Below are 27824 nucleotides of genomic sequence, written 5' to 3'. Positions count from 1 at the left end.
TAGCCACCACCTGAGCTAGGCAGAGGGTCACCTGGGGGTCGCTCCTGCACTGGAGTTTGGTTCCTTCAGGTCCTGGGCGCTGCGGGTGCAGTGTTGGTTCCAGGCATCGGGTCCCTTGTTACAGGCAGTCGCGATCAGGGGGAGCCTCTGTATTTCCTCTGCAGGTGTCGCTGTGGGGGCTCAGGGGGGTCGTCTCTGGCTACTAACGGGCTCGCAGTCGCCGGGGAGTCCTCCCTGTAGTGTTGGTTTTCCGCAGGTCGAAATGGGGGCGTTGAGTGCAGAGTGGAAAGTCTCACGCTTCCGGCAGGAAACGTGAAGTTTTCAAAGTTGTTTCTTTGTTGCAAGAAAGCTGCAGATTGTTGAACAGGGCTGCTGTTCACGGGAGTTTCTTGGTCCTTGGTTGCAGGGCAGTCCTCTGAAGCTTCAGAGGTCGCTGGTCCCTGTTGGATGCGTTGCTGTTGCAGTTTTCTTCGAAGTTGGGAGACAGGCCGGTAGAGCTGGGGCCAAAGCAGTTGTCGTCTCCGTCTTCACTGCAGGGCTTCAGGTCAGCAGTCCTTCTGGTTAAGGTTGCAGGAATCTGCCTTCCTAGGTTCTGGGGAGCCCCTAAATACTGAATTTAGGGGTGTGTTTAGTTCTGGGAGGGCAGTAGCCAATGGCTACTGTCCTTGAGGGTGGCTACACCCTCTTTGTGCCTCGTTCCTATGGGACACCTATCTAATCCTATAGGGGGAATCCTCCATCCACAAGATGGAGGATTTATAAAAGGAAGAGTCCCCTCAGCTCAGGACACCTTAGGGGCTGTCCTGACTGGGGAGTGACTTCTCCTTGTTTTCCTAATTTTCTTCTCCGGCCTTGCTGCCAAAAGTGGCGGCAGTGGCCGGAGGGGCGGGCATCTCCACTAGCTGGGATGCCCTGTGGCGCTGTAACAAAGGGGGGTGAGCCTTTGAGGCTCACCGCCAGGTGTTACAGTTCCTGCAGGGGGAGGTGAGAAGCACTTCCACCCAGTACAGGCTTTGTTCCTGGCCACAGAGTGACAAAGGCACTCCCCCATGTGGCCAGCAACATGTCTGGTGTGTGGCAGGCTGGCAGAAACTAGTCAACCTACACTGGAAGTCGGGTATGTTTTCAGGGGGCATCTCTCAGAAGCCCTCTGGGTGGATGTTACAATAAATTGCACACTGGCATCAGTGTGCATTTATTGTGCTGAGAAGTTTGATACCAAACTTCCCAGTTTTCAGTGTAGTCATTATAGTGCTGTGGAGTTTGTGTTTGACAGACTCCCAGACCATATACTCTTATGGCTACCCTGCACTTACAATGTCTAAGGTTTTGCTTAGACACTGTAGGGGCACAGTGCTCATGCACCTATGCCCTCACCTGTGGTATAGTGCACCCTGCCTTAGGGCTGTAAGGCCTGCTACAGGGATGACTTACCTATGCCACAGGCAGTGTGAGGTTGGCATGGCACTCTGAGGAGAGTGCCATGTCGACTTAGTCATTTTCTCCCCATCAGCACACACAAGCTGTGAAGCAGTGTGCATGTGCTGAGTGAGGGGTCCCCAGGGTGGCACAAGACATGCTGCAGCCCTTAGAGACCTTCCCTGGCATCAGGGCCCTTGGTACCAGGGGTACCAGTTACAAGGGACTTACCTGAGTGCCAGGGTTGTGCCAATTGTGGAGACAAAGGTACAGTTTAGGCAAAGAACACTGGTGCTGTGGCCTGGTTAGCAGGTTCCCAGCACATTTTCAATACATAACTTAGCATCAGCAAAGGCAAAAAGTCAGGGGGTAACCATGCCAAGGAGGCATTTCCTTACACAACCTCCCCCCTCCCAAAACTAAAGAGGATGAGACTAACCTTTCCCAAGAGAGTCTTCATTTTCAAGTGGAAGAACCTGGAAAGGCCATCAGCATTGGCATGGGCAGTCCCAGGTCTGTGTTACACTATAAAGTCCATTCCCTGTAGAGATCTGGACCACCTCAACAGTTTAGGGTTTTCTCCTTTCATTTGCATGAGTCATCTGAGAGGTCTGTGGTCTGTCTGAACTACAAAGTGAGTACCAAAGAGATATGGTCTCAACTTCTTTGGGGACCAGACCACAGCAAAGGCCTCCCTCTCAAAGGCACTCCAACGCTGCTCCCTGGGGAGTAACCTCCTGCTAATAAATGCAACAGGCTAGTCAAGGCCATCATCATTTGTTTGGGACAGGACTGCTCCTATCCCATGTTCAGAGGCATCTGTCTGCACAAGGAACTGTTTGGAGTCATCTGGTGCTTTTAGAACTGGTGCTGTGCACATAGCTTGTTTCAGGGTGTCAAAGGCCTGTCGCACTCTACAGTCCAGTTTATCTTCTTGGACATTTTCTTGGAGGTTAGTTCTGTGGGGGGTGTCACTATGGATCCATATCCCTTCACAAACCTCCTATAGTAACCAGTCAAGCCAAGGAATGCCCAGAGTCTGGGTTTTTGGAGCTACCCAGTCCAGAATAGTCTGGATCTTGGGTTGGAGTGGCTGAACTTGGCCTCCACCTACAAGGTGTCCCAAGTAAACCACAGTACCCTGCCCTATCTGACATTTAGATGCCTTGATAGAGAGGCCTGCTGCTTGCAGGGCCTGCAAAACCTTCTTCAGGTGGACCAGGTGATCCTGCCAGTTGGAGCTAAAGACAGCAATATCCTCAAGATAAGCTGCACTAAAGGACTCCAAGCCAGCAAGGACTTGATTCACCAACCTTTGGAAGGTGGCAGGGGCATTCTTTAAGCCAAAGGGCATCACAGTAAACTGGTAGTGCCCATCAGGTGTAGAGAATGCTGTTTTCTCTTTTGCTCCTGATGCCATTCTTATTTGCCAGTACCCTGCTGTCAAGTCAAAGGTACTTAAGTATTTGGCAGCACCCAATTTGTCTATTAGCTCATCTGCTCTTGGAATGGGATGGGCATCTGTCTTGGTGACAGAATTAAGCCCTCTGTAGTCCACACAGAACCTCATCTCTCTCTTGCCATCTATCTTTTGTGTGAGGTTTGGGGACTAAGACCACTGGGCTAGCCCAGGGGCTGTCAGAGTGCTCAATCACTCCCAATTCCAGCATCTTGTGTACTTCCACTTTGATGCTTTTCCTTAACTTGATCAGACTGTCTAAAAATGTTGTTTTTGACAGGCATGCTGTCCCCCTGTGTCCACATCATGGGTACACAGGTGTGTCTGACCAGGGGTTAGGGAAAAGAGCTCAGCAAACTGCTGGATGACTTGCCTGCAGTCAGCTTGCTGTTGGCCAGAGAGGGTGTCTGAGTAGACCACTCCATCTACTGAGCCGTCTTTAGGGTCAGTGGAGAGGAGATCAGGGAGAGGTTCACTCTGTTTCCTGGTCCTCATCTGTAACCATCAACAGGTTCACATCTGCCCTGTCATGGAAGAGTTTCAGGCGATCAACATGGATCACCCTCTTGAGGGTCCTGCTAGTGCCTAGGTCCACCAGGTAGGTGACCTCACTCTTCTTCTCTAGCACTGGGTAAGGGCCACCCCATTTGTCCTGAAGTGCCCTGTGAGCCACAGGCTCCAGAACCCAGACTTTCTGCCCTGGCTGAAACTCAACCATAGCAGCATTTTGGTCATACAACATCTTCTGGAGCTGTTGGCTGGCCTCAAGGTTTTTGCTTGCCTTTTCCATGTACTCTGCCATCCTTGAACGTAGGCCTAGTACATAGTCCACTATATCTTGCTTAGGCTCATGAAGAGGTCCCTCCCAGCCTTCTTTCACAAGAGCAAGTGGCCCCCTAACAGGATGGCCAAACAGAAGTTCAAAGGGGGAAAACCCTACTCCCTTCTGAGGCAACTCTCTGTAGGTGAAAAGCAGACATGGCAAGAGGACATCCCATCTCCTTTTTAGCTTTTCAGGGAGCCCCATGATCATGCCCTTCAATGTCTTGTTAAACCTCTCAACAAGACCATTGGTTTGTGGATGGTATGGTGTAGTGAATTTGTAAGTCACCCCACACTCATTCCACATGTGTTTTAGGTAAGCTGACATGAAGTTGGTACCTCTGTCAGAAACCACCTCCTTAGGAAAACCCACTCTGATAAAGATACCAATGAGTGCTTTGGCTACTGCAGGGGCAGTAGTGGACCTAAGGGGAATTGCTTCAGGGTACCTAGTAGCATGATCCACTACTACTAGGATATACTGATTACCTGAGGATGTGGGAGGTTCAAGTGGACCCACTATATTCACTCCCACTCTTTCAAAGGGGACCCCCACCACTGGAAGTGGAATAAGGGGGGGCCTTTGGGTGGCCACCTGTCTTACCACTGGCTTGATAGGTGGCACAGGAGGCACAAACTCATTTACTTTCTGGGACATGTTGGGCCAATAGAAATGGTTGACTAACCTCTCCCATGTCTTGGTTTGTCCCAAATGCCCAGCAAGTGGAATGTCATGGGCTAAGGTTAGAATGAACTCCCTAAACTCTTTGTTTCCTCAGCAGCTTACTGCCTAAGGCCTTCAAGAGAGGGGTGTGTTTTTTGCCCCTTGCACAGTTGTTCCCTTATGGGTCCCCACTGGGCCCAGGAGCTCAACCTGATAAGGTTCCAACTCTATAGGCTCATTTCCCTCAGGGGATAGAACTTCTTCCTGAGAAGAGGTTATTTTTCTTTTTCTGTGCTGAAGCTGGTTCCCCAGTCTTCTTTCCTTTTCTCTTGGAGGGTTGGGCCATTATTCCAGACTCCAACACCTCTTTTTCACCCTGAGCCTTGCACTGTGCCCTTGTCTTGACACACACCAGTTCAGGGATACCCAGCATGGCTGCATGGGTTTTGAGTTCTACGTCAGCCCATGCTGAGGACTCCAGATCATTTCCAAGCAGACATTCAACTGGTATAGCAGAAGAGACTACCACCTGTCTCAGGCCAGTGACCCCTCCCCATTCTAAAGTTACCATAGCCATGGGATGTACTTTAGTATGATTGTCAGTGTTGGTGACTGGATAAGTTTGTCCAGTCAGGTATTGTCCTGGGGAAACCAGTTTGTCTGTCACCATTGTGACACTGGCACCTGTGTCCCTCAGGGCTTCTACACTAGTCCCATTAATAAAGAGCTGCTGTCTGTATTTTTTCATGTTAGGAGGCCAGGCAGCTAGTGTGGCTAGGTCCACCCCACCCTCAGAGACTAATGTAGCTTCAGTGTGGACCCTGATTTGCTCTGGGCACACTGTTGATCCCACCTGGAGACTGGCTGTCCCAGTGCTAACTGGAGTAGTAGTAGAAGTGGAACCTTTCTTGGGACAGACCTTGTCTCCAGTTTGGTGTCCCTGCTGATTACAGCTACGACACCAGGCCTTTTTGGGATCAAAGTTTTTACCCTTGTACCCAAATGAGGATTGTGAAGAGGCTTTGGACCCCCCTCCTGAGCAGGGTTTTGGGGCCCTGTAGAAGACTCTTTACTTCTTCCCTTGGATGTCTCAACACTCTTCCCCTGGGGAGTCTTTGTGACCCCTTTCTTTTGGTCACCCCCTGTGGAATTCTTGGTCACCCTAGTCTTGACCCAATGGTCGGTCTGCCTTTCCCAATTCTTGGGGAGAAATTGGACCTAGGTCTACCAGTTGCTGATGCAGTTTATCATTTAAACAATTACTTAAAAGGTGTTCCTTCATACACAAATTATACAGCCCTTCATAATCATTTACACCATTGCCATTAATCCAACCATCCAGTGTTTTGAGTGAGAAGTCCACAAAATCAACCAAGGTCTGGTTCGAGGATTTTTGAGCCCCCCTGAACCTAATCCTGTACTCCTCAGTTGAGAATCCAAAGCCCTCAATCAGGGTAGCCTTTATGAAGTCATAGGATTCTGCATCTTTTCTAGAGTGTGTGAGGAGTCTATCCCTACACTTTGCAGTGAACATCTCCCAAAGGAGAGCACCCCAGTGAGATTTGTTTCCTTCTCTGGCTGCACAAGCCCTCTCAAAAGCTGTGAACCATTTGGTGATATCATCACCATCTTCATATTTTGTTACAATCCCTTTGGGGATTTTTAGCATGTCAGTATTCTCTCCGACCCCAGTGGTTCCCAACATTTTGACTTCTGTGGACCCCCATTATATCCTTACTGGAGCCCGGGGACCCCCACTGAATCATTATTGGAACACGGGGACCCCCGCGGAGTCATTACTGATAGCTGGGACCTAATATTATTAAATGTTTTAAGCAGCCACAGACCCCCTGAGGAGGCTTCGCGGACCCCCAGGGGTCCCTGGCCCACAGGTTGGGAACCACTGCTCTGACCCTATTTAAGTTGCTTGTCTTTTCCTTTCTATGGCTAGGAGCTGTCTCTTCAAAACCAATCTTTTGGCCATCCTGGCTAGCCGGAGGTCATCTTCATTGAGGCTGCCCTCAATGCTTCCAGAGCTGTTGGACTCCCCTGTGGGAGAAGCAGCATCTCTATCACTTGTGGAGTCGGGGTTTGAGGAACCCTGGTCTCCCTAACTAGGACAGGAGAGGGGAAATTATCCTCCTGGTCACTAGCTCCCCCCCCCCCTGCGAGGTTGTCTTCAGAGGGGTTGTCTCTAGCAAACTCTGCCAAAAGCTCCTGGAGCTGTACTTTGGTAGGGTTTGATCCAGTTTTTATCTTTTTGATTTTACAGAGAGTACTTAACTCTGACATCCTAAGATGCAGGTAAGGGGTGAGGTTGAGCTCCACCACCATCTCTTCTGTATTAGACATTGTTTCTCTAAAAGTTGGGATACTTTTTAAGAATCTAAAACTATCTCTAGAACTTAATCCAAACTTTTACCAAACTTTTAAACTCTAAAAGAAATGCTAACAGGGACTAACACAAGGCCCTAGCAGGACTTTTACAAATTTAGGAGAATAGCTCAAATTTCAAAAATCAGTTTCTAATGACAATTTTTGGAATTTAGCATGTGATCAGGTATTGGCTGGGTAGTCCAGCAAATGCAAAGTCTTAGACCCCACCGCTGATCAACCAATGTAGGAAGTTGGCTCTGTATGTACTATTTCAAAGTAAGAAATAGTGTGCACAGTGTCCAAGGGTTCCCCTTAGAGGTAAGGTAGTGGCAAAAAGAGATAATTCTAATGCTCTATTTTGTGGTAGTGTGGTCGAGTAGTAGGCTTATCAGAGGGTAGTGTTACGCATTTGTTGTACACTCACAGGCAATAAATGAGGAACACACACTCAGACTTACTCCAGGCCAATAGGTTTTTACATAGAAAAATATATTTTCTTAGTTTATTTTAAGAACCACAGGTTCAAGATTTACAAGTAATACTTCAAATGAAAGGTATTTCATTTAGGTACTTTAGGGAAATTGAATAATCACAATAGCATGTACAGTTTTGGCAAAAATGGCAATAAGCTATTTTAAAAGTGGACACAGTGCAAAAATCAACAGTTCCTGGGGGAGGTAAGTAGAGGTTAAGTTCACAGGTAAGTAAAACACTTACAGGGTTCAAAGTTTGGTCCAAGGTAGCCCACTGTTGGGGGTTCAAGGGAACCCCAAAGTTACCACACCAGCAGCTCAGGGCCGGTCAGGTGCAGAGATCAAAGAGGTGCCCAAAACACACAGGCTTCAATGGAGAACAGGGGTGCCCCGGTTCCAGTCTGCCAGCAGGTAAGTACCCGTGTCCTCGGGGAGCAGACCAGGGGGGGGTTTGTAGGGCATCGGGGGGGACACAAGCAGGCACAGATAGTACACCCTCAGTGGCACAGGGGCGGCCGGGTGCAGAGTACAAACAGGCGTCGAGTTTTGTATAGAAAGCAATGGGGAAACCCAGGGGTCTCTTCAACGATGCAGGCAGGCACAGGGAGGGGGGTGGGCTCCTCGTGGTAGCCACCACATGGGCTAGGCAGAGGGTCGCCTGGGGGTCGCTCCTGCACTGGAGTTTGGTTCCTTCAGGTCCTGGGCGCTGCAGGTGCAGTGTTGGTTCCAGGCATCGGGTCCCTTGTTACAGGCAGTCGCGATCAGGGGGAGCCTCTGTATTTCCTCTGCAGTCGTCGCTGTGGGGGCTCAGGGGGGGTCGTCTCTGGCTACTAACGGGCTCGCAGTCGCCGGGGAGTCCTCCCTGTAGTGTTGGTTTTCCGCAGGTCGAAATGGGGGCGTAGAGTGCAGAGTGGAAAGTCTCACGCTTCCGGCAGGAAACGTGAAGTTTTCAAAGTCGTTTCTTTGTTGCAAGAAAGTTGCAAATTGTTGAACAGGGCTACTGTTCACGGGAGTTTGTTGGTGCTTGGTTGCAGGGCAGTCCTCTGAGGCTTCAGAGGTCGCTGGTCCCTATTGGATGCGTTGCTGTTGCAGTTTTCTTTGAAGTTGGGAGACAGGCCGGTAGAGCTAGGGCCAAAGCAGTTGTCGTCTCCGTCTTCACTGCAGGGCTTCAGGTCAGCAGTCTTTCTTCTGGCTAAGGTTGCAGGAATCTGCCTTCCTAGGTTCTGGGGAGCCCCTAAATACTGAATTTAGGGGTGTGTTTAGTTCTGGGAGGGCAGTAGCCAATGGCTACTGTCCTTGAGGGTGGCTACACCCTCTTTGTGCCTTGTTCCTATGGGACACCTATCTAATCCTATTGGGGGAATACTCCATCCACAAGATGGAGGATTTCTAAAAGTAAGAGTCACCTCAGCTCAGGACACCTTAGGGGCTTTCCTGACTGGTGGGTGACTCCTCCTTGTTTTCCTAATTATAATCTCCAGCCTTGCCGCCAAAAGTGGGGGCAGTGGCCGGAGGGGCGGGCATCTCCACTAGCTGGGATGCCCTGTGGTGCTGTAACAAAGGGGGTGAGCCTTTGAGGCTCACCGCCAGGTGTTCTTGCAGGGGGAGGTGAGAAGCACCTCGACCCAGTACAGGCTTTGTTCCTGGCCACAGAGTGACAAAGGCACTCTCCCCATGTGGCTAGCAACATGTCTGGTGTGTGGCAGGCTGGCAGAAACTAGTCAACCTACACTGGAAGTCTGGTATGTTTTCAGGGGGTATCTCGAAGATGCCCTCTGGGTGTATGTTACAATAAATTGCACACTGGCATCAGTGTGCATTTATTGTGCTGAGAAGTTTGATACCAAACTTCCCAGTTTTTAGAGTAGCCATTATGGTGGAGCGGAGTCCGTGTTTGACAGACTCCCAGACCATATACTCTTATGGCTACCATGCACTTACAGTGTCTAAGGTTTTGCTTGGACACTGTAGGGGCACAGTGCTCATGCACCTATGCCCTCACCTGTGGTATAGTGCACCCTGCTTTAGGGCTGTAAGGCCTAGAGGGGTGACTTACCTATGCCACAGGCAGTGTGAGGTTGTCATGGCACTCTGAGGGGAGTGCCATGTCGACTTAGTCATTTTCTCCCCACAGCGCACACAAGCTGTGAAGCAGTGTGCATGTGCTGAGTGAGGGGTCCCTAGGGTGGCACAAGACATTCTGCAGCCCTTAGAGACCTTCCCTGGCATCAGGACCCTTGGTACCAGGAGTACCAGTTACAAGGGAGTTACCGGAGTGCCAGGGTTGTGCCAATTGTGGAGACAAAGGTACAGTTTAGGGAAAGAACACTGGTGCTGGGGCCTGGTTAGCAGGGTCCCAGCACACTTTCAAATCATAACTTAGCATTAGCAAAGGCAAAAAGTCAGGGGGTAACCATGCCAAGGAGGCATGTCCTTACACTATACCAGTATACAGTGCTTGTTCTTCCTTCATAGGATAACCTTGCTGCAGCTGAAAAATGCACTGTCAACTTTTGCAAACTCTAAATATTAATGTTTCAAAAAGTACTCACCAGATTCCAGTGATCTTGGTATCTACATTTATTCATATAAAAATACATATCCTTTTAATAAATTGGTGTCAAATTCTTTGAATGTGTCTCTGCCTTACATGCTTGTCACTACCCTCTGACATGCCTAACTGCTCATCCTCACTACCACAAAAGAGCTCTTAGGTTGTCATTTGTGCCTCTGTGATACCTCTGGGGTTTGCCTGGTCTCTTACCACAGTGTACCTTTTTTTGGTCCACTATTTAAAGAGCTAGCTTCCTACACATACAAATATTTTAACTCTCCCAAAATGTTCCTTTATTATACGCACTAACATAATGTCACATTTTACTCCTACTGTTATCAGGAGTAATCTCTGACTTTTTTCCAGGGTACAAAAGTTAGAGAAGTTGGTGAAACTCCTTGGATATGTACATTGGTGGTGTACACAAATTCATAGGCCATTCCAGCCCTGGAATGGCCACATCCTGCCCTTTTATGAATGAAAACAACTTTTTTGTGTAATAGCCAAATTTACATGCCTAGGTAGCATATAACATTTTGATTCGGACAAGAATTCACAGGGTCTATCCAGTTGCAAGATGTAATTGTACAGGCACTGATATAGCACTTGGTATTTGCTCACAGTTATGGCAAATATGGGAACTGTGGCAGTCATATGAAGTGATCTTCCCAAGAATTAAAAATGTTGCCAAGTCCAAAATGTGAGACTGAGGATGGTCTCCCTGATCTTCACCTAGGCACTAGGCCTCAACTAGAATCTGAGTTTTACGGTAATTTTTTTGTGGTATGGAGGGAATGCTTAACACTGTTTGCCCAGTATAATGCAGTTTTTGGGTGGGCACGGGTGGACCTAAAAACATGATTTAGAACAGTGTAGGTTAGAAGGTCCATAACACAGCCAGCACATCTCCTATATTAGAACCATTTATGTTTCTTAAAACTTCACGTAATGATTTTTCTGATGATTTTAAGCTAAAATATGGCCTCTTATAGACTAGTAACTGGTTTCATTTGTACACCATTTCATAATGGCCACTACAAATTTTTATTTTTTTATTTTTTATTTTTACACCTCTTCGCTGCCAGGCCTTCTCCCCCTCAGGTGCCTGGCCTTTTTTTGGCTATTTGGGGCAGTTCACGCTTAGGCCCTCGTAACTTTTTGTCCACATAAGCTACCCATGCCAAATTTGCCTCCTTTTTTTCCAACATCATAGGAATTCTAGAGGTACCCAGAGTTTGTGGGTTCCCCTGAAGGAGACCAAGAAATTAGCCAAAATACAGCGAAAATATCGTTTTTTGTTTTTAAAAAGGGAAAAAAAGGGCTGCAGAAGAAGGCTTGTGTTTTTTTTCCCTGAAAATGGCATCAACAAAGGGTTTGCGGTGCTAAAATCACCATCTTCCCTGCTTTCAGGAACAGGCCGACTTGAATCAGAAAACCCAATTTGTCAAAACAATTTTGGCATTTTACTGGGACATACCCTATTTTATGATGTTTTTTTTTGTTGTTTTTTTTTTTGTGTGCTTTCAGCTTCCTTCCAGTTAATGACAGAAATGGGTGTGAAACCAATGCTGGACCCCGGAAACCTCACATTTCTGAAAAGTATACAAAATTCTGAATTCAGCAAGGGTCAATTTGTGTAGATTCTACAAGGGTTTCCTATAGAAAATAACAGCTGAAATGAAAAAATATTGAAATTGAGGTGAAGAAACAGGCATTTTTCCTCCAAGTTTTAATCTGTAACTTTTTCCTGCGATGTCAGATTTCTTTAAGCAATAGACTGTTACATCTGTTACATCTGTTGGACTCTTCTGGTTGCAGGGATATATAGGGCTTGTAGGTTCATCAAGAACCCTAGGTACCCAGAGCCAACAAACGAGCTGCACCTTGCAATGGGTTCTCTTTCTATACTTGGTACACAGCAATCCATTTGCTGAAATATAAAGAGTGAAAAATAAGTATCAAGAAAACCTTTGTATTTCCAAAATGGGCACAAGATAAGGTAAAAAATGATACCTCACTTGTGTAGGTGGGCCAAGTGCCTGTGACAGGGAAGAGCCAAAAACATGTTGGAATTGAAGGGGGAACCAAAGCGGGTCCAAAAGGGCAGTTTGAAAAAAAAAAAACATTTTTAGCCTGACAAGTGCAGCAGAATTTTATGAGATGTTGGGTGGTAGGAATTTTGTGGATTTTTCTACGTGGCAGCAGCCCTCACCATTCCAAGTGAGACGATTTTGAGAGTTACCAAGCTCTTATGGCACAAATGTAAAACCAAAACCCGAAATATTCAAATGTCCTCTTGCTTGCCGTGGTATAAGATGTTTTAGTGTGCTGGGGAGAGCTGAAAGACTGGAAACCCCTTCAGTTGGGGTGGGGGCATAACCAGGCCCATACTGGTTGGTAGCCACCACCCCACTATTTTTTTATTTTTTATTATTCCCTGGCATCTAGTAGACTTTCTGCTGCCAAACACCCGCCCTGCCTGCTCCCCAACCTCCCTCTTCCCCCCCCCCCCGGTGGTGTGGATCGTGGGTAATTGCCCAATATGCCCACTGGTGGGAAGAACAACTTTGGCCCCATTTATTTGGGGTGAGGGTATGGCCATACCCCCACCCTCTTATTTCGAAAAATAAATCTTCCCTGGTGGGCTTTCTGTCCCACTTGGGGCAAATGGGCTTTCCAAAAATAGGCTGATCCTGCCCCCAAGGGGGGCAGATATGGCCAACAGTAATGTGCCCCCCATGGGGAGCGGCCCTCGCCCAAGGGGCTGTCCCCCAAACAAAATACACACAAACCAATCCCTGGTGTCTAGTGGTTTCTTGGGGGCAGATTGACCTACCAGAAATAGGCCTATCTGCCCCCTAGGAGGGCAGAAATGGCCTAAATGCAATTTGCGCCCCAGGGGAGCGATCCTTGCCTAAGGGGTTGCTCCCCATACATAAAAACAAAGTAAATAAAAAATAAATAAATATAGATATATATATATATATATATATATATATATATATATATATGTTCGATGGCATGTGTAGCTGCAGATACACATGCTGTGCACAGTCCGCCATCTGGTGTTGGGCTCGGAGTGTTACAAGTTGTTTTTCTTCGAAGAAGTCTTTTCGAGTCATGAGACCGAGGGACTCCTCCCATTTCGAGTCCATTGCGCATGGGCGTCGACTCCATCTCAGATTGTTTTTTTTTCCGCCATCAGGTTCGGACGTGTTCCTTTTCGCTCCGTGTTTCGGGTCGGAAAGTTAGTTAGAATCTCGGAAAAAAACGTCAGTATTGTTTGCGTTCGGTATCGGGTTAGTTAGAACAAATCGACACCGAATTCTGAAGAGCTCCGGTGGCCCTTCGGTTTTTTTCGATCCCCCGTCGGGGCCTGGTCGGCCCGGCCAAGTGAGACTTCAAGGCTCATGGAACGGACCCCATTCCGCTTCTGCCCAAAATGCCATCACAAGTATCCGTATACGGATCACCATCTGGTAACTTGTGCTTGTCCCCTGAGCACAAGGAGGATACTTGTGAAGCCTGTCGAGCGTTTCGGTCGAGAAAGACGCTGAGAGACCGAAGAGCCAGGAGACTGCAAATGGCGTCCACGCCGACAGGTCAAGAACGCTTCGAGGAGGAAGAAGAAGCTTTCTCCATCCGCGAGTCGGATTCTGAAGAACTCGACGCCGAAGAAACACACCAAACCGTGAGTAAGACGTCGAAAATCAAGACTCACGAGAAGTCTACAAAAGCCCAGGGGACGCCACCGCCAACAGGCCATGGCTTAACCCGAAAACTAGGTGACCCATCCAGGGCACCGAAAAAGGGCATGCTAGTGTTGAAGTCATCCGACTCCGGTCGAGATACCGCCACACAGCAACCTCGGAGCCGAGACAGCGGCTCCGAGAAACTTCGGCACAGAGACAGCGGCACCGAAGAATTTTGGCACCGAGACACCACGCCGAAAACAAAGAAGGTTTCTTCGGAGCCTAAAAAGACTTCCGAAAAGGTTTCGGTTCCGAAACAGCCAGCCTCGGAGCCGAAAACTAGTTCCTATACAGAGGAACAAGGATTAACCTCCCAATTACACAGATTTGGAGAGGAGCTTCAAGCTGTAGAGCCTGACTACACGCAAAGAAGGCTTCATATTCAGGAGGACACAGGGAAGATAACCACTCTTCCCCCAATCAAAATAAAAAGGAAACTTGCCTTTCAACAAAAGGACAAGCAACCACAAGCAAAGGTGGCAAGGAAAACAACCCCACCACTGTCTCCACCACCATCAATACATGCATCACCAGCAACAACTCCACCACTGATGCACTCACCAGCTCATACCACAATGAGTCAGGATGATCCCGATGCATGGGACCTCTACGATGCTCCAGTGTCTGACAATAGCCCAGACTCTTATCCTACAAAACCGTCACCACCTGAGGACAGTACATCCTATACACAGGTGGTCGCAAGGGCAGCCGAGTTTCACAATGTCTCCTTACATTCGGAATCAATTGAGGATGACTTTCTATTTAACACCCTATCCTCCACCCATAGCCAGTATCAATGCCTTCCCATGCTCCCAGGAATGCTAAGACATTCAAAACAAATTTTTCAGGATCCAGTTAAAGGCAGAGCCATAACTCCAAGGGTGGAGAAAAAATATAAGCCGCCGCCCACAGATCCAATATATATTACAACACAACTAACACCAGACTCAGTAGTTGTGGGGGCAGCTCGTAAGAGAGCCAACTCTCATACCTCAGGCGACGCACCACCTCCAGACAAGGAGAGATGAAAATTTGATGCTGCGGGAAAAAGGGTTGCAGCACAAGCAGCAAATCAGTGGCGTATTGCCAATTCACAAGCACTTTTGGCAAGATACAACAGGGCTCACTGGGATGAAATGCAACATTTCATCGAACACTTACCCAAGGAGTTCCAAAAAAGAGCGCAACAGGTGGTGGAAGAGGGACAAAGTATCTCAAATAATCAGATACGGTCTTCCATGGATGCAGCAGATACAGCTGCAAGGACAATAAACACTGCAGTCACAATCCGAAGGCACGCATGGCTGCGCACTTCTGGGTTCAAACCGGAAATCCAGCAGGCTGTGCTCAATATGCCGTTTAATGAACAGCAATTGTTTGGGCCGGAGGTAGACACTGCCATTGAAAAACTCAAAACGGACACCGATACAGCCAAAGCCATTGGCGCACTCTACTCCCCGCAGAGCAGAGGCACATTTCGGAAAACACCTTTTAGGGGAGGGTTTCGAGGTCTACCCACAGAAACCACAACCTCACAAACAAGGCCTACCTACCAGGGTCAATATCAAAGGGGAGGTTTTCGGGGGCAATTTAGGGTGGGCGAATTCCCAAAAAATATAGGGAAATTCTAAGGCCCCAAAACCCCGCAAAATAATCAGTGGCTCTCAAGTCACACACCCCCATCACATAACACCTGTGGGGGGAAGACTAAGCCAATTTTACAAACTTTGGGAGGAAATAACAACAGACACTTGGGTCTTTGCAATTATCCAACATGGTTATTGCATAGAATTTCGCCAATTCCCTCCAAACGTCCCACCGAAAACACACAATATGTCAAAACAACATATAGATCTTCTAGGACTAGAAGTTCAAGCATTGCTACAAAAGGACGCAATAGAATTAGTTCCAATTCAACAGAAAAACACAGGAGTTTACTCACTGTACTTTCTAATACCCAAAAAGGACAAAACTCTGAGACCAATACTAGATCTCAGAACACTAAATACCTACATCAAATCAGACCACTTTCACATGGTCACGTTACAAGACATAATCCCACTGCTCAAACAGCAAGACTACATGACAACATTAGATCTAAAAGATGCTTATTTCCATATACCAGTACATCCTTCACACAGGAAATACCTAAGGTTCGTATTCCAAGGAATACATTACCAATTCAAAGTGTTGCCATTCGGAATAACAACTGCGCCAAGAGTTTTTGCAAAATGCCTGGCGGTAGTAGCTGCACATATCAGAAGGCAGCAAATACATGTGTTCCCGTACTTAGACGACTGGTTAATCAAAACCAACACGCTAAGACAATGTTCACAGCACACAAACTACGTCATACAGACCCTTCACTGGCTAGGTTTCTCGATCAACTACGCAAAGTCACACCTTTTGCCGTGTCAAACACAGCAATACTTAGGAGTGACAATCAACACAGCAAAAGGGATTGCCACTCCAAGTCCACAAATTGTTCAAACATTTCACAAGGTAATACAGGCCATGTATCCAACACAAAAGATACAAGTCAAAATGGTAATGAAACTCCTAGGCATGATGTCTTCATGCATAGCCATTGTCCCAAACGCAAGATTGCACATGCGGCCCTTACAACAGTGCCTAGCATCACAATGGTCACAAGCACAGGGTCAACTTCTAGATCTGGTGTTGATAGACCGCCAAACATACATCTCGCTTCTATGGTGGAACAGTACAAATTTAAACAAAGGGTGGCCTTTCCAAGACCCAGTGCCACAATACTTCATAACGACAGATGCTTCCATGACAGGGTGGGGAGCACACCTCAATCAACACAGCATCCAAGGACAATGGGACATACATCAGAGGCAGTTTCACATAAATCACTTAGAACTGTTAGCAGTATTTCTAGCGCTGAAAGCATTTCAACCCATAATAACCCAAAAATACATTCTTGTCAAAACAGACAACATGACAACAATGTATTATCTAAACAAACAAGGAGGGACACACTCGACACAGTTGTGCCTCCTAACACTAAAAATATGGCATTGGGCGATTCACAACCACATTCGCCTAATAGCACAATTTATTCCAGGGATTCAGAACCAGTTGGCAGACAATCTCTCTCGAGATCACCAACAAACCCACGAATGGGAAATTCACCCCCAAATACTAAACAATTACTTTCAAATTTGGGGAACACCTCAAATAGATCTATTTGCAACAAAAGAAAACTCAAAATGCCAAAACTTCGCATCCAGGTACCCACAAAATCAATCCCAAGGCAATGCTCTATGGATGAACTGGTCAGGGATATTTGCGTACGCTTTTCCCCCTCTCCCTCTCCCTCTCCTTCCATATCTAGTAAACAGGTTGAGTCAAAACAAACTCATACTAATAGCACCAACATGGCAAGGCAACCTTGGTACACAACACTACTAGACCTTTCAGTAGTACCTCATGTCAAACTACCCAACAGACCAGATCTGTTAACACAACACAAACAACAGATCCGACATCCAAATCCAGCATCGTTGAATCTAGCAATTTGGCTCCTGAAATCCTAGAATTCGGGCACTTAGACCTCACACAGGAATGTATGGAGGTCATAAAACAAGCTAGAAAACCTACCACTAGACACTGCTATGCAAATAAGTGGAAAATATTTGTTTATTACTGCCATAATAATCAAATTCAACCTTTACACGCATCTGCAAAAGAAATAGTAGGATACTTACTACATTTGCAAAAATCTAACCTAGCTTTCTCTTCCATTAAAATACATCTTACGGCAATTTCTGCTTACCTACAAATTACGCACTCAATTTCATTGTTTAGGATACCAGTCATAAAGGCGTTTATGGAAGGCCTAAAGAGAATTATACCACCAAGAACACCACCAGTTCCTTCATGGAACCTCAACATTGTCCTAACACGACTCATGGGTCCACCTTTTGAGCCCATGCACTCTTGTGAAATGCAATACTTAACGTGGAAAGTTGCATTTTTAATTGCCATCACATCTCTAAGAAGAGTGAGTGAGATTCAAGCATTTACCATTCAAGAACCATTTATTCAAATACACAAAAATAGAGTTGTTCTACGGACCAATCCTAAATTTTTACCAAAAGTAATTTCACCGTTCCACCTAAATCAAACGGTAGAATTACCAGTGTTCTTTCCACAGCCAGATTCTGTAGCCGAAAGAGCACTACATACATTAGACATCAAAAGAGCACTAATGTACTACATTGACAGACAAAACTAATTCGAAAGACAAAACAATTATTTGTCGCCTTTCAAAAACCTCATACAGGAAATCCAATTTCAAAACAAGGCATTGCTAGATGGATAGTTAGGTGCATTCAAACCTGCTATCTTAAAGCTAAAAGAGAACTGCCTATTACACCAAAGGCACACTCAACCAGAAAGAAAGGTGCTACCATGGCCTTTCTAGGAAATATTCCAATGAACGAAATATGTAAGGCAGCAACATGGTCTACGCCTCATACATTTACCAAGCACTACTGTGTAGATGTGCTAACTGCACAACAAGCAACAGTAGGTCAAGCTGTATTAAGAACATTATTTCAAACTACTTCAACTCCTACAGGCTGAACCACCGCTTTTGGGGAGATAACTGCTTACTAGTCTATGCACAGCATGTGTATCTGCAGCTACACATGCCATCGAACGGAAAATGTCACTTACCCAGTGTACATCTGTTCGTGGCATTAGTCGCTGCAGATTCACATGCGCCCACCCTCCTCCCCGGGAGCCTGTAGCCGTTTAGAAGTAGATCTTAAACATTTGTAAATATATTACTTAAAACTTTATTATGTACATACGCATTCACTCCATTGCATGGGAACTATTACTAGCATACACAACTCCTACCTCACCCTCTGCGGGCAAAACAATCTAAGATGGAGTCAACGCCCATGCGCAATGGACTCGAAATGGGAGGAGTCCCTCGGTCTCGTGACTCGAAAAGACTTCTTCGAAGAAAAACAACTTGTAACACTCCGAGCCCAACACCAGATGGCGGACTGTGCACAGCATGTGAATCTGAAGCGACTAATGCCACGAACAGATGTACACTGGGTAAGTGACATTTTCCATATATATATAGATATATATATAGATATATATAATCTCGATCCCTGGTGCCTAGAGGTTTCGCTTTGGAGAGTGGGGGGGGGGGGGGGGCAGAATATAATATGAAAGGGCAACTGGTAGGCCCCAATAGCAAGGCCAGTGTTCTGTTGCTGGCGTACCTTCTACTTTTAATAAACTGGCTCGGAGTTTACAGAGTTGTCATAGGAGAAAATACACGGATCAGTAATTTTGATGTGGGCTTGACTTCCTCATAGGCCCTCAGTTCGAGTGTCCTCTTAATTCCGCTGACGCTGGTAACAGCAGTTACCAGCTCCATCTGAGTTATGAGATATGCGGAAACACAGCAGAATTCTAAACTACCACCCACAAATTTCAGCAATTAAAAGCAACCGAAAGCTCTGGTTAAAAGCCTAGCTTAACATTGCTTGCAGGGGGCCTCTTGAGGTTTTGTTACTGCACTGTGTTACACATGATGCTGCAAAAATGTATTATAACAAGCTATCTACAAGGATCGATTATTTTTATTTGGGTGTGAATTGCTCAGTCTAAAAGTGTGACTATTCATGTTCACAATAGCCTTTGTTGGTAGTGTACACTGGATGTACTTTAAAGGAAGAATTTTCTCGACTGCATTTTGATGGCTGTTGTTCACAGTTGAGTTCTGATGATTAACAGTCTCCTGCTGACCTCCTGGCTAAGTGTCCACTCTGTTCTAGAGCATTTTTGTGCGTAGTGTATAACTTGATGATGTTTCTTTGCTGTTGAATAAAAGCGGAGTGTACTTTTGTCCCAGTGGGTGGTGTTCAAGCTTGGGGCACATGCAGTTTGAAAGATTAGTTTAACCTGCTCGTTTTCTGTGTGTCCAGGTGGGTTGAGCAGACCGTGTAAATCATAGTTTTGCTAAATAGGTTTAAGTATACACCGTCTTTTTTTTTTTTTTTTTTTTAAATCATTTTATTGTCATTTTTAAATTATTTTATTTTTTACTAGGACCGTGCAACCAAGAAGACTGGATTAGTGCTGTGCGACCTGTTATAGAGAAGCGCATACAGAAGTGAGTATACACTTTTCATATGGTTCGAGATTTTTCACTGCAGAAAGATCGCTGACACGCACTCTAGGCCAGTGAATCTCCTGTTATGAAAACTCCTTGCTGCCTTCACCTCTATTTTGATTGAACTGCTCTTTATTTACGCTTCTGTTTATTAGGAGCAAGCAGCTGTTTGCCCTTAAGGATGAGCCACGCACTAGATATGAAGATTGCTCCCTACCTCCATTTTCTTTCTAATTTGTTTTGTTTTTTTGGGGGGGGGGGGAGCTGTCCTCCAAATATTTTGATAATGGCTGTAGTTAAGGCCTGTGTTTTTTTTTTTAAAGATAGGAGTTTATTGTACTGGGTTTTTTCAGCTCGACTGCTCTTTTTTGGAGCTGCCACTGTCCCTATAGTGTAGGCCATTTTTGATAAAATCCCTACTGTAGTGGGACGTTACCTTGGAAAGACAAAATATCCTTGTTTGTTGTCTTTTTGGCTCCCGCCTTTTTGGAAGTCTGCTAAGAAATATTGTATGGAAAGATGAGGAACAGAGTTAGGGTTCACCTACAGATTTTTTTAAAATTTAATAGTCTTAGAATGCCCCAGGAAGTGATCCAAGGATTGTGATTGTTGCTTCAGGAGTGCTCAGACCCCTCACACCCAACAACCCAATTTCTCATAGGGGATATACTAAATCTGCCTCCTGAAGAGCGTTTGGGAGGCGCACAGGGAGTACGTTTATGGGTAGGATTTCCCCCGTATTAACCTCCTTTCACCTTTTTTTGGTCCAGCAAGACCACTGGAGATTTTTGATTTGGGCATGTTGGCAGTAAAGTGACTGAAATGTAAATCTTAGTTATTCTATATATTTTAATGTTGGCATATTGTAAAGAGAGAATGTTAACATCTGTAGCCTTTGAGTTATTTTCTTTGTGCACTTGGTTGATGGTGAGCAAAAACATTTAAGCCCAAAATTCAGCCTTTGCCATCTTTCCAAATGTATCCTTGGTAGAGAATCCCCAAGTCCCTTAACCCTATGAAACTTGTTTTAATCCATCTGTATGTTTAAGGGGAACCCGGCATACCAAGGAAAATGGAAACTCTGTGCATCAGCATGTTGGAACTGGGTATGTGGATCCTGGCAATGCTCAAAACCTCATGTTTAGCTCCAAATTCAAAATATGAGTCTACATTCATCACTGCAGATAAAAGAAAATGGGCCTATGCGTTTCTCAATTTCACACTTGTATGGGTCACTCGCTGAAATCAAAACACATTTTCTGTTACAAAAGCGCATCAATTTGAGTGGTTGCTGATACCCTTCTTAAAGATATAGTCTTAACCCAGACCACTCATAAAATCCCTTCTCCCGCCCATAATGGATTTTAGTCTGATTGACAGATTTTCACGTATCTTAGACTCACTGATATTTTGTCTGTTTGTGGCTACGGGTGGGGTGATTTTTTACCCTCTTTACTATACCTGGCCCATGCTGTAAGCCACCAAAATTTGCTCTTATAATGAAAATCTGCTTTACACTTAACTACAGAGCTTCCCACAGATGAGATGCAAACAGCAGTGTCTTCCCTACATCAAAATAAAAAAAATTACCTGCCCCAATCATTCCATCATTGACCATGAAAGAAACCACTAACACCTATGGCTACTTTCAAAACTATATGGGATTATATTGTGAGACATGAGTACTTTTTAGTATGCAGTTTTATTTGTACCTTGGTGTGAACCCACTTTTAGGAGTGGAAGCCAAAGAAATAACTACCTGACTTACTTCCTTATTAGTAGGTCTCCAATGTGCTAATTGGAACTGAATATCTAATTGCAGGATTCTATTCTATATTTGTCCTTGGTGACTTACTGCAAATCCAGTGAATTGAGGAATCAGTTTTTCACAGCAGGGAAAGCTCATATACATGTTAATGAAGTAGAGCTTTTCCACAGCGAGCGAGATACCAAATATTATCCTTTCATCAAGATTGTATTTCTATAAGTTCTTTTTGTAGCAACAATTCTGTTATCCAGTTGTTCGGTTTCATTGGTGCACTACATATTGTTTGCTCTTTTACCATTGGAATAATTTACAATTATTTTCTTGGTCCTTCAAGTGCGCCGATGATCATGGAATGCAAACCTCTGGCTTAAGGAACTATTATATTTTCTGGGACACTCTTTAATCAGCATTTATAAGATCTTGCCGTCCCTTTTCAGGTACAGCGAGGGGGAGATAAGGTTTAACCTGATGGCCATTGTGTCAGACCGAAAGCGGATCTATGAAGAGAAGATCGCTCTATTGCAGCAGCAACTGTCTGAGGTGAGTAGTGCATGAAAGCATTGTGAAACGATTTCTTTAATATTTCACACCCATTTTTAAGTTGTTATTGAGTTTTACAAAGACAATCAGCCCCCATACCCTGGTCGATGCGCATGATCATTCTCCACTTTTCTTGAGCGGACAGTGTGTGTTTGCCCATTCAGGCTCATTGTCTCGCTTGGCCACCATTAGGTCGATGGAGTAGCAGACAGAGGGCCAACTTTCTTTTAAGCATATCTGTCATTGAGAAGCACAGAAATATATATTGTGGTGCCAGGAGCACCTCACGCTCCAGAACTGCGGTCAGTACAGCTCGTATCTTTACACGGGGTGCTTTTGTGACACTGCAGCTTCACAGGGTGTGGCTAAACGTGCCTGCGGCAAGCCCTTTTGTGTGTTGCCTACTTGTGTGATAAAAAGCTCTTTGAGGGATCTTGTGCTGTGTAAGTTTTAGGTTGGCTTTTAGTCCACACATATGGTGTGCACGACGGATGCCTCTCGGCTTGTCGCTTTTAGTCGGTCTTTGTTCCGCCTTTGTTCCTCTCCCATTTTTGTGGTCGAGCCTGCGAGTGCATGCCTAGCGCATGTGTCTTGCTTGCAAGACTCCGTTGTGTACTTTTAAGGGCTTGGAGCCCACCTCTTGCTCACTATTTGATGGTTTGCGTGGCACTCTTCTTTACAGCCTCGTAATTCGTCGAGGCAATCCTGCCATCATTTCCATTCCTCGGTGTAAAACAGGGACCAAGCACTGATTGATTCATCTTAATTAGTGCCCGTCCGCTGCTCCTGACGTGATTGAGGTACTATTTTGTTCTTTTTTTTTTTACTTCTAGTGCCCTGCAAACGGAATGCTTTTAAATGGCAAAAACGTGGCGAACAGGACAAACAGAGCTGCAAAGTTAATTTTTTAAAAAGCTAACTTACTTTTATTTGGAGAAATAGTCATTTCTCACTTTCCACTCGTGTTTTCTTTTGTTTTTGCCCCGGGGGTGCACTTGTCAAAAGATGACCGCTTGTCCAGGCGACATTGTTTCTTTATTAAGCGTAATTTCAGAAATTATGCTTTACACACAATTGTGCAGTGAACCCCAGTCCACCCACTATAATCCACCCCAGTCCAAACCTATCACTCCAATCCAATCCACTCCAGCACACCCCATTCCTCCCAAAACAACCCAATCTAATCTTCTCTACTCCAGTACACCCCACTTTAATCAAAGGTAATCAACCCCACTTCAAAACAATCTGCCCCACTCAAATCCAAAACAGTATGCCACACTCCAAGTTAAAACAATACGTCCCACTCATCTACCCTACTCCAAACTGCCCCAATCCAAAACAATCTGCCTCACTCCAGTCCACCTCACTCAATGTGCCCCACTTAAATCCAAAACAATCTGTCCCACTCAAATCCACCCCACTCGATCCAAAACAATCTGTCCCCTTCCAGTCCTCCCCACTCAATCCAAAACAGTATGCTCCAATCCAACTTGCCCCATTCAATCCTGATTCACCTCATTCCAATCCACCCCTTTCCCATCCAATCCACGCCACACCAACGCACTTCACCCCCTCCATTTCACCCGAATACAATCTGCCCCACTCCAACCCAAAACAATATGCCACACTCCAGTCCAAAGCAATTTGCCCCACTCCAATTAGTAGCAATCTGCCCCCTCCAGTACAAAGCAATCTGCCTCACTCAAATCCAGAACAAAGTGCTCCAATCCGAAACAATCTGCCCCGCTCCAATCCGAAACAATCTGCCCCGCTCCAATCCCCAAAACCCCACTCCAATCCAAAAGTCTTCCCCAATCCAATCCAGCCCACTCCATCCCATTTCACCCCACTCCAATACACCACAATCCACCCCAATCCAATCCGCCCCACTTCAGTTCAAAACAATATGCCCCACTCCAGTTCAAAGCAATCTGCTCCGCTCCAGTCTTCCCCACTCCAGTTCAAAGCAATCTGCCCCACTTCAATCCAAAAAAATATGCCCCACTTCAATCCATAACAATCTGCCCCACTTCAATCCATAACAATCTGCCCCACTTCAATCCATAACAATCTGCCCCACTTCAATCCATAACAATCTGCCCCACTTCAATCCATAACAATCTGCCCCACTTCAATCCATAACAATCTGCCCCAATTCAATCCATAACAATCTGCCCCAATTCAATCCATAACAATCTGCCCCAATTCAATCCATAACAATCTGCCCCACTTCAATCCATAACAATCTGTCCCACTTCAATCCATAACAATCTGCCTCACTCCAATCCAAAGCAATATGCCTCACTCCAATTCAAAGCAATATGCCTCACTCCAATCCAAAGCAATATGCCTCACTCCAATTCAAAGCAATATGCCTCACTCCAATTCAAAGCAATCTGCTCCATTCCAGTCTTCCCCACTCAAATCGATCTGCTTCACTCCAAACCACAATAATCCGCCCCACTCCAATCTGCCTCACTTCAGTCCAAAACAATCTGACCCACTCCAATCCAAAACAATCTTTCCCAGTCCAATCCGCCTCACTTCAGTCCAAAACAATCTGACCCACTCCAATCCAAAACAATCTTTCCCAGTCCAATCCACCTCACGCCAGTCCAATCCACCTTCTCAATTGCACCTCAATCCACCCCACACCAATCCACCCTACTCCAATTCACTCCTCCCCAATCCAGCCCAGTCCAATCTACCCCACCCCAGTCCAATCCACTCCACCCTAGTCCAGTCCTGTTTATCCCACCCCAACCCACTCTAGTCCAGTCCAGTTTATTCCACCCCAACCCACCCTACCCTACTCCAATCCATCCAAGTCGACTACTACCCAATCTACCTCACTGAAAAACACCCCACTCCAATACAATCCACTTTAATCCACCCAACTCCAGTCCACATGAACCAACCCTACCCCAGTCCAATCCACCCTGTTCCAAACTACCTTAATCTACCCCATCTAAATCCAGTTCACCCCTTTACATTCAACCCACACCAATCCAATCCATTCCACCCCACCCAGTCCAATCCACCTCACTCCAGTTCACTCAACTCCACCCCACACCAATCTGATACACCGCAATCTGATCCATACCACACCAGTCCACTTTACCCCTATCAATCCAGTCCACCTCACCTTAGTGCAGTCCACCCCAATCCACCCCACTCCAATCTGTCTAGCCTCCCCACTCCAGTCCACCTCACTCAGGCCACTTCACTCCAATCCCAGTTCGGTCCACCCTATTCCAGTCCAATCCCTCCACCCCACCTCAATGCAATCCACTCACTCCACCCATCCCACTACAATCCAATCCACACTCACTCCAATCCACCACACCCCATCCCAGTTCAGACCAGCCCTCCCATCCAGTCCAATACACCCCACTTCACTCCAGTCCATTTCAGTCTACCCTACTCCAATCCGCCCCCCCACTCCACTCAGTCCACCCAACTGTAGTCCAGTTTAATCCACTCCATCCCACTACCTCAATCCACTCAAACCCACTCCCTCAATCCACTCCACCCTATTCCACTCTGCCACTGAACTGTAATCCGCTGTACAACACTTTCCTCCTCCTATTCCACTCTGATATTCCAACAAATCCACTCCACAACACTACTCCCCCACTCCATTGTGACACACCACACCACTAACTTTTAGCCATGCTGAACAGCAACCACACTGGTGTACAAAATGGCAAAACACACTGCCAAAGCCAGTTGCTCTTGTCTAGGCAAGACCTATTGGCTTTGCCAATGCTTGTTTCCTTATGTCACCCAAAGAGTCTGGTATGATACTTAGTAGTGTTTGATTGATAGATAGATGGTATGGCTCCCTTCGTAAGTCACTCTTCTTGGACAAATCTCTTCGCTTGTGTGAGTGCTGGAAGGGCAGCCCAGTCTGTAATCCTAGAGAGCTTTGTGTAACTGTTTTCTTATGCTTGTGATAGTTGCTATTCTTCCCTCAAGTGTAGAAATGTTTTAGGCTCTCTTGGGTCACTCTACACATCCCCAGGCCTAAAGATATTGATGAAGCTGCATTTCTGGATGCCCCTTGAAGCCCACTGTTTTATTTTAGTATCACTCTTTTCCACAGCACAGTTTCACCTCTTAGCACATTTCCACCATGTCAGCCCTTTTTGTTATGCCTTAGTCACATCTCTCATCGTTGCCTATAGGACGCTAACACTACTCCTGGATATAAAATGAAGGTAGGACATTCTACACTTGGCCTATCTGTCTCATCTTGTTGGGGCATCTGCTGTCTGCAGGTGGGCCCACTTATTCAGCAGGTAGAATTGGGCTGCCCAGAAGTAGTGCCTGCCATCAGTTAGTCCTTACCCTCCATTGTAGACTGATTTGTAAAATGCAGAAAGTGTAAACATGGTGAGAATCCATTCTACATCAACTTTTTCAGTTTTCACTTCAGTTGCTTAAAATAGGCTTTGGGGAAGCGCTTGAGGGTTATTCTGGTGTGTGTGTACGTTTCTTTCATTCCTACAGCTTACCGCAACAGCTCCATGATTGTGTGTAGGTCACATTAAAAAATGGGATCCTAACCCACCGTAATTTATATCCCCAGCAACTTTAATCCTTCCCACCTTGTATGTTTGCTGCTCCACAATATGCATGCAAGATCCCAGTCATTTATACGCAGCACTTACATTTTTATTATTTGGTTCTGCATCTTGAAAGAGCTCCACATTTATCAAGGATCTGGTGGAGTACCTGAATGGTATGCCCTTGATCCTCTACAGGGAGAAGGACATCGTCTGGATAAAGTGATATTAAATCCTCCGTCTCCCCTCCCATCGAAAGGCCCTGCTCCTGAGGTGTCGCTCTCTCTGGCAGGGAATGGAATGGGAGCCAGTCAAAGGGACCCTTTTGAGTTCAGCGTCTTACTTTGTGGTCCTAATGCTGGGGATAGAGGATGCTGGAGATGCTTAAAGATGTGAGTGTTTGTGGGGCCACACTGGCATCCACAAGTGTCCTGGGTCATCTCTGACTTCAGGAACCAACAGGGAAGCCCAGTGCTGGCCTAGTAACCACTAGTCAGGCGGTTGCAGCAGTGACAGCGGTTGCTTACAGGAAAGCAAATATTTTCTTTCTGGGGACCTGGGTCCATTTCGACTCAGGCTTCAGGTTCCACAGCATGGGGGGATATCGGAAAGGTCCTGACTTTGCCTCCCAGCAGGTACTGCGTCGCCCAGTAGGTGCAAGGCAGGTTGGCACTTGATGTGTGCAGGTTTCCTTAGCTTTTGGTGGTCCTGAAGTTTAACAGGAGGTTAGCTAGTAATCCCTTGGTATCACTTTTTTAGTGCTGGTACACAAGAAGCTCTTTTCCACAAGTGAACACAGCAGGCAGTCCTTTTTGTGGATTGCTTGAGTACAACAAATGCAGTCCAGTCTTAGGTACAGTCTCTCTTTGCTGGGGGCAGCAGGACAGTCCTCGTTCTGTGTTCTTTCCAGTCCAGTTGTGATCTGAGGACTGTGTGTCTGAGTTGCCACTTTTATGTCATCTTTGCATTTCTGAGGGGGGGGGACTCACTAGCCAATGGGGCAGTGGTTCCCACAAGGCAACCCTTTTCACTTTGCCACCTAACCATCCTAGGGTACTCTTCTCTGCCTTTAAAGCAAGATGGCACAAACATAATTCCCCTATGTAGAGCTCTTAGCACTCCCCTAGTGTATACCCAGCACAATGAGCTGCCACTCCTGGGGGGGGGGGGGGGTGGAAGGTTCTGCAACTGGTCTTCCTTCTTTGTGCAGGTAGGCATCTCCTCCAGCTCTGCATGGTGTAACTTGCATTTGCTTCACTGAGG

The 27824-nt window shown here is 46.1% G+C and overlaps 1 protein-coding gene across 2 annotated transcripts in view; it reads left to right on the top strand.

Moving 5' to 3' along the window:
• The window catches only part of UCHL5 (ubiquitin C-terminal hydrolase L5), a 140103-nt gene that overhangs the window by 38851 nt on the left and 73428 nt on the right, over window positions 1–27824 (top strand). For both annotated transcript variants that reach the window (XM_069231621.1, XM_069231622.1), the window contains exons 7-8: window positions 19622–19685; window positions 21891–21993. In XM_069231621.1, coding sequence (XP_069087722.1) covers window positions 19622–19685; window positions 21891–21993 — 167 coding nt within the window. The remainder of the gene's footprint in view (window positions 1–19621; window positions 19686–21890; window positions 21994–27824) is intronic.

This window comes from Pleurodeles waltl, chromosome 4_2, assembly GCF_031143425.1.
Source record: "Pleurodeles waltl isolate 20211129_DDA chromosome 4_2, aPleWal1.hap1.20221129, whole genome shotgun sequence".
Taxonomy (NCBI): domain Eukaryota; kingdom Metazoa; phylum Chordata; class Amphibia; order Caudata; family Salamandridae; genus Pleurodeles; species Pleurodeles waltl.
Note: the sequence above shows the minus strand (reverse complement) of the source record. Positions and strands in the feature narration are given on the sequence as shown.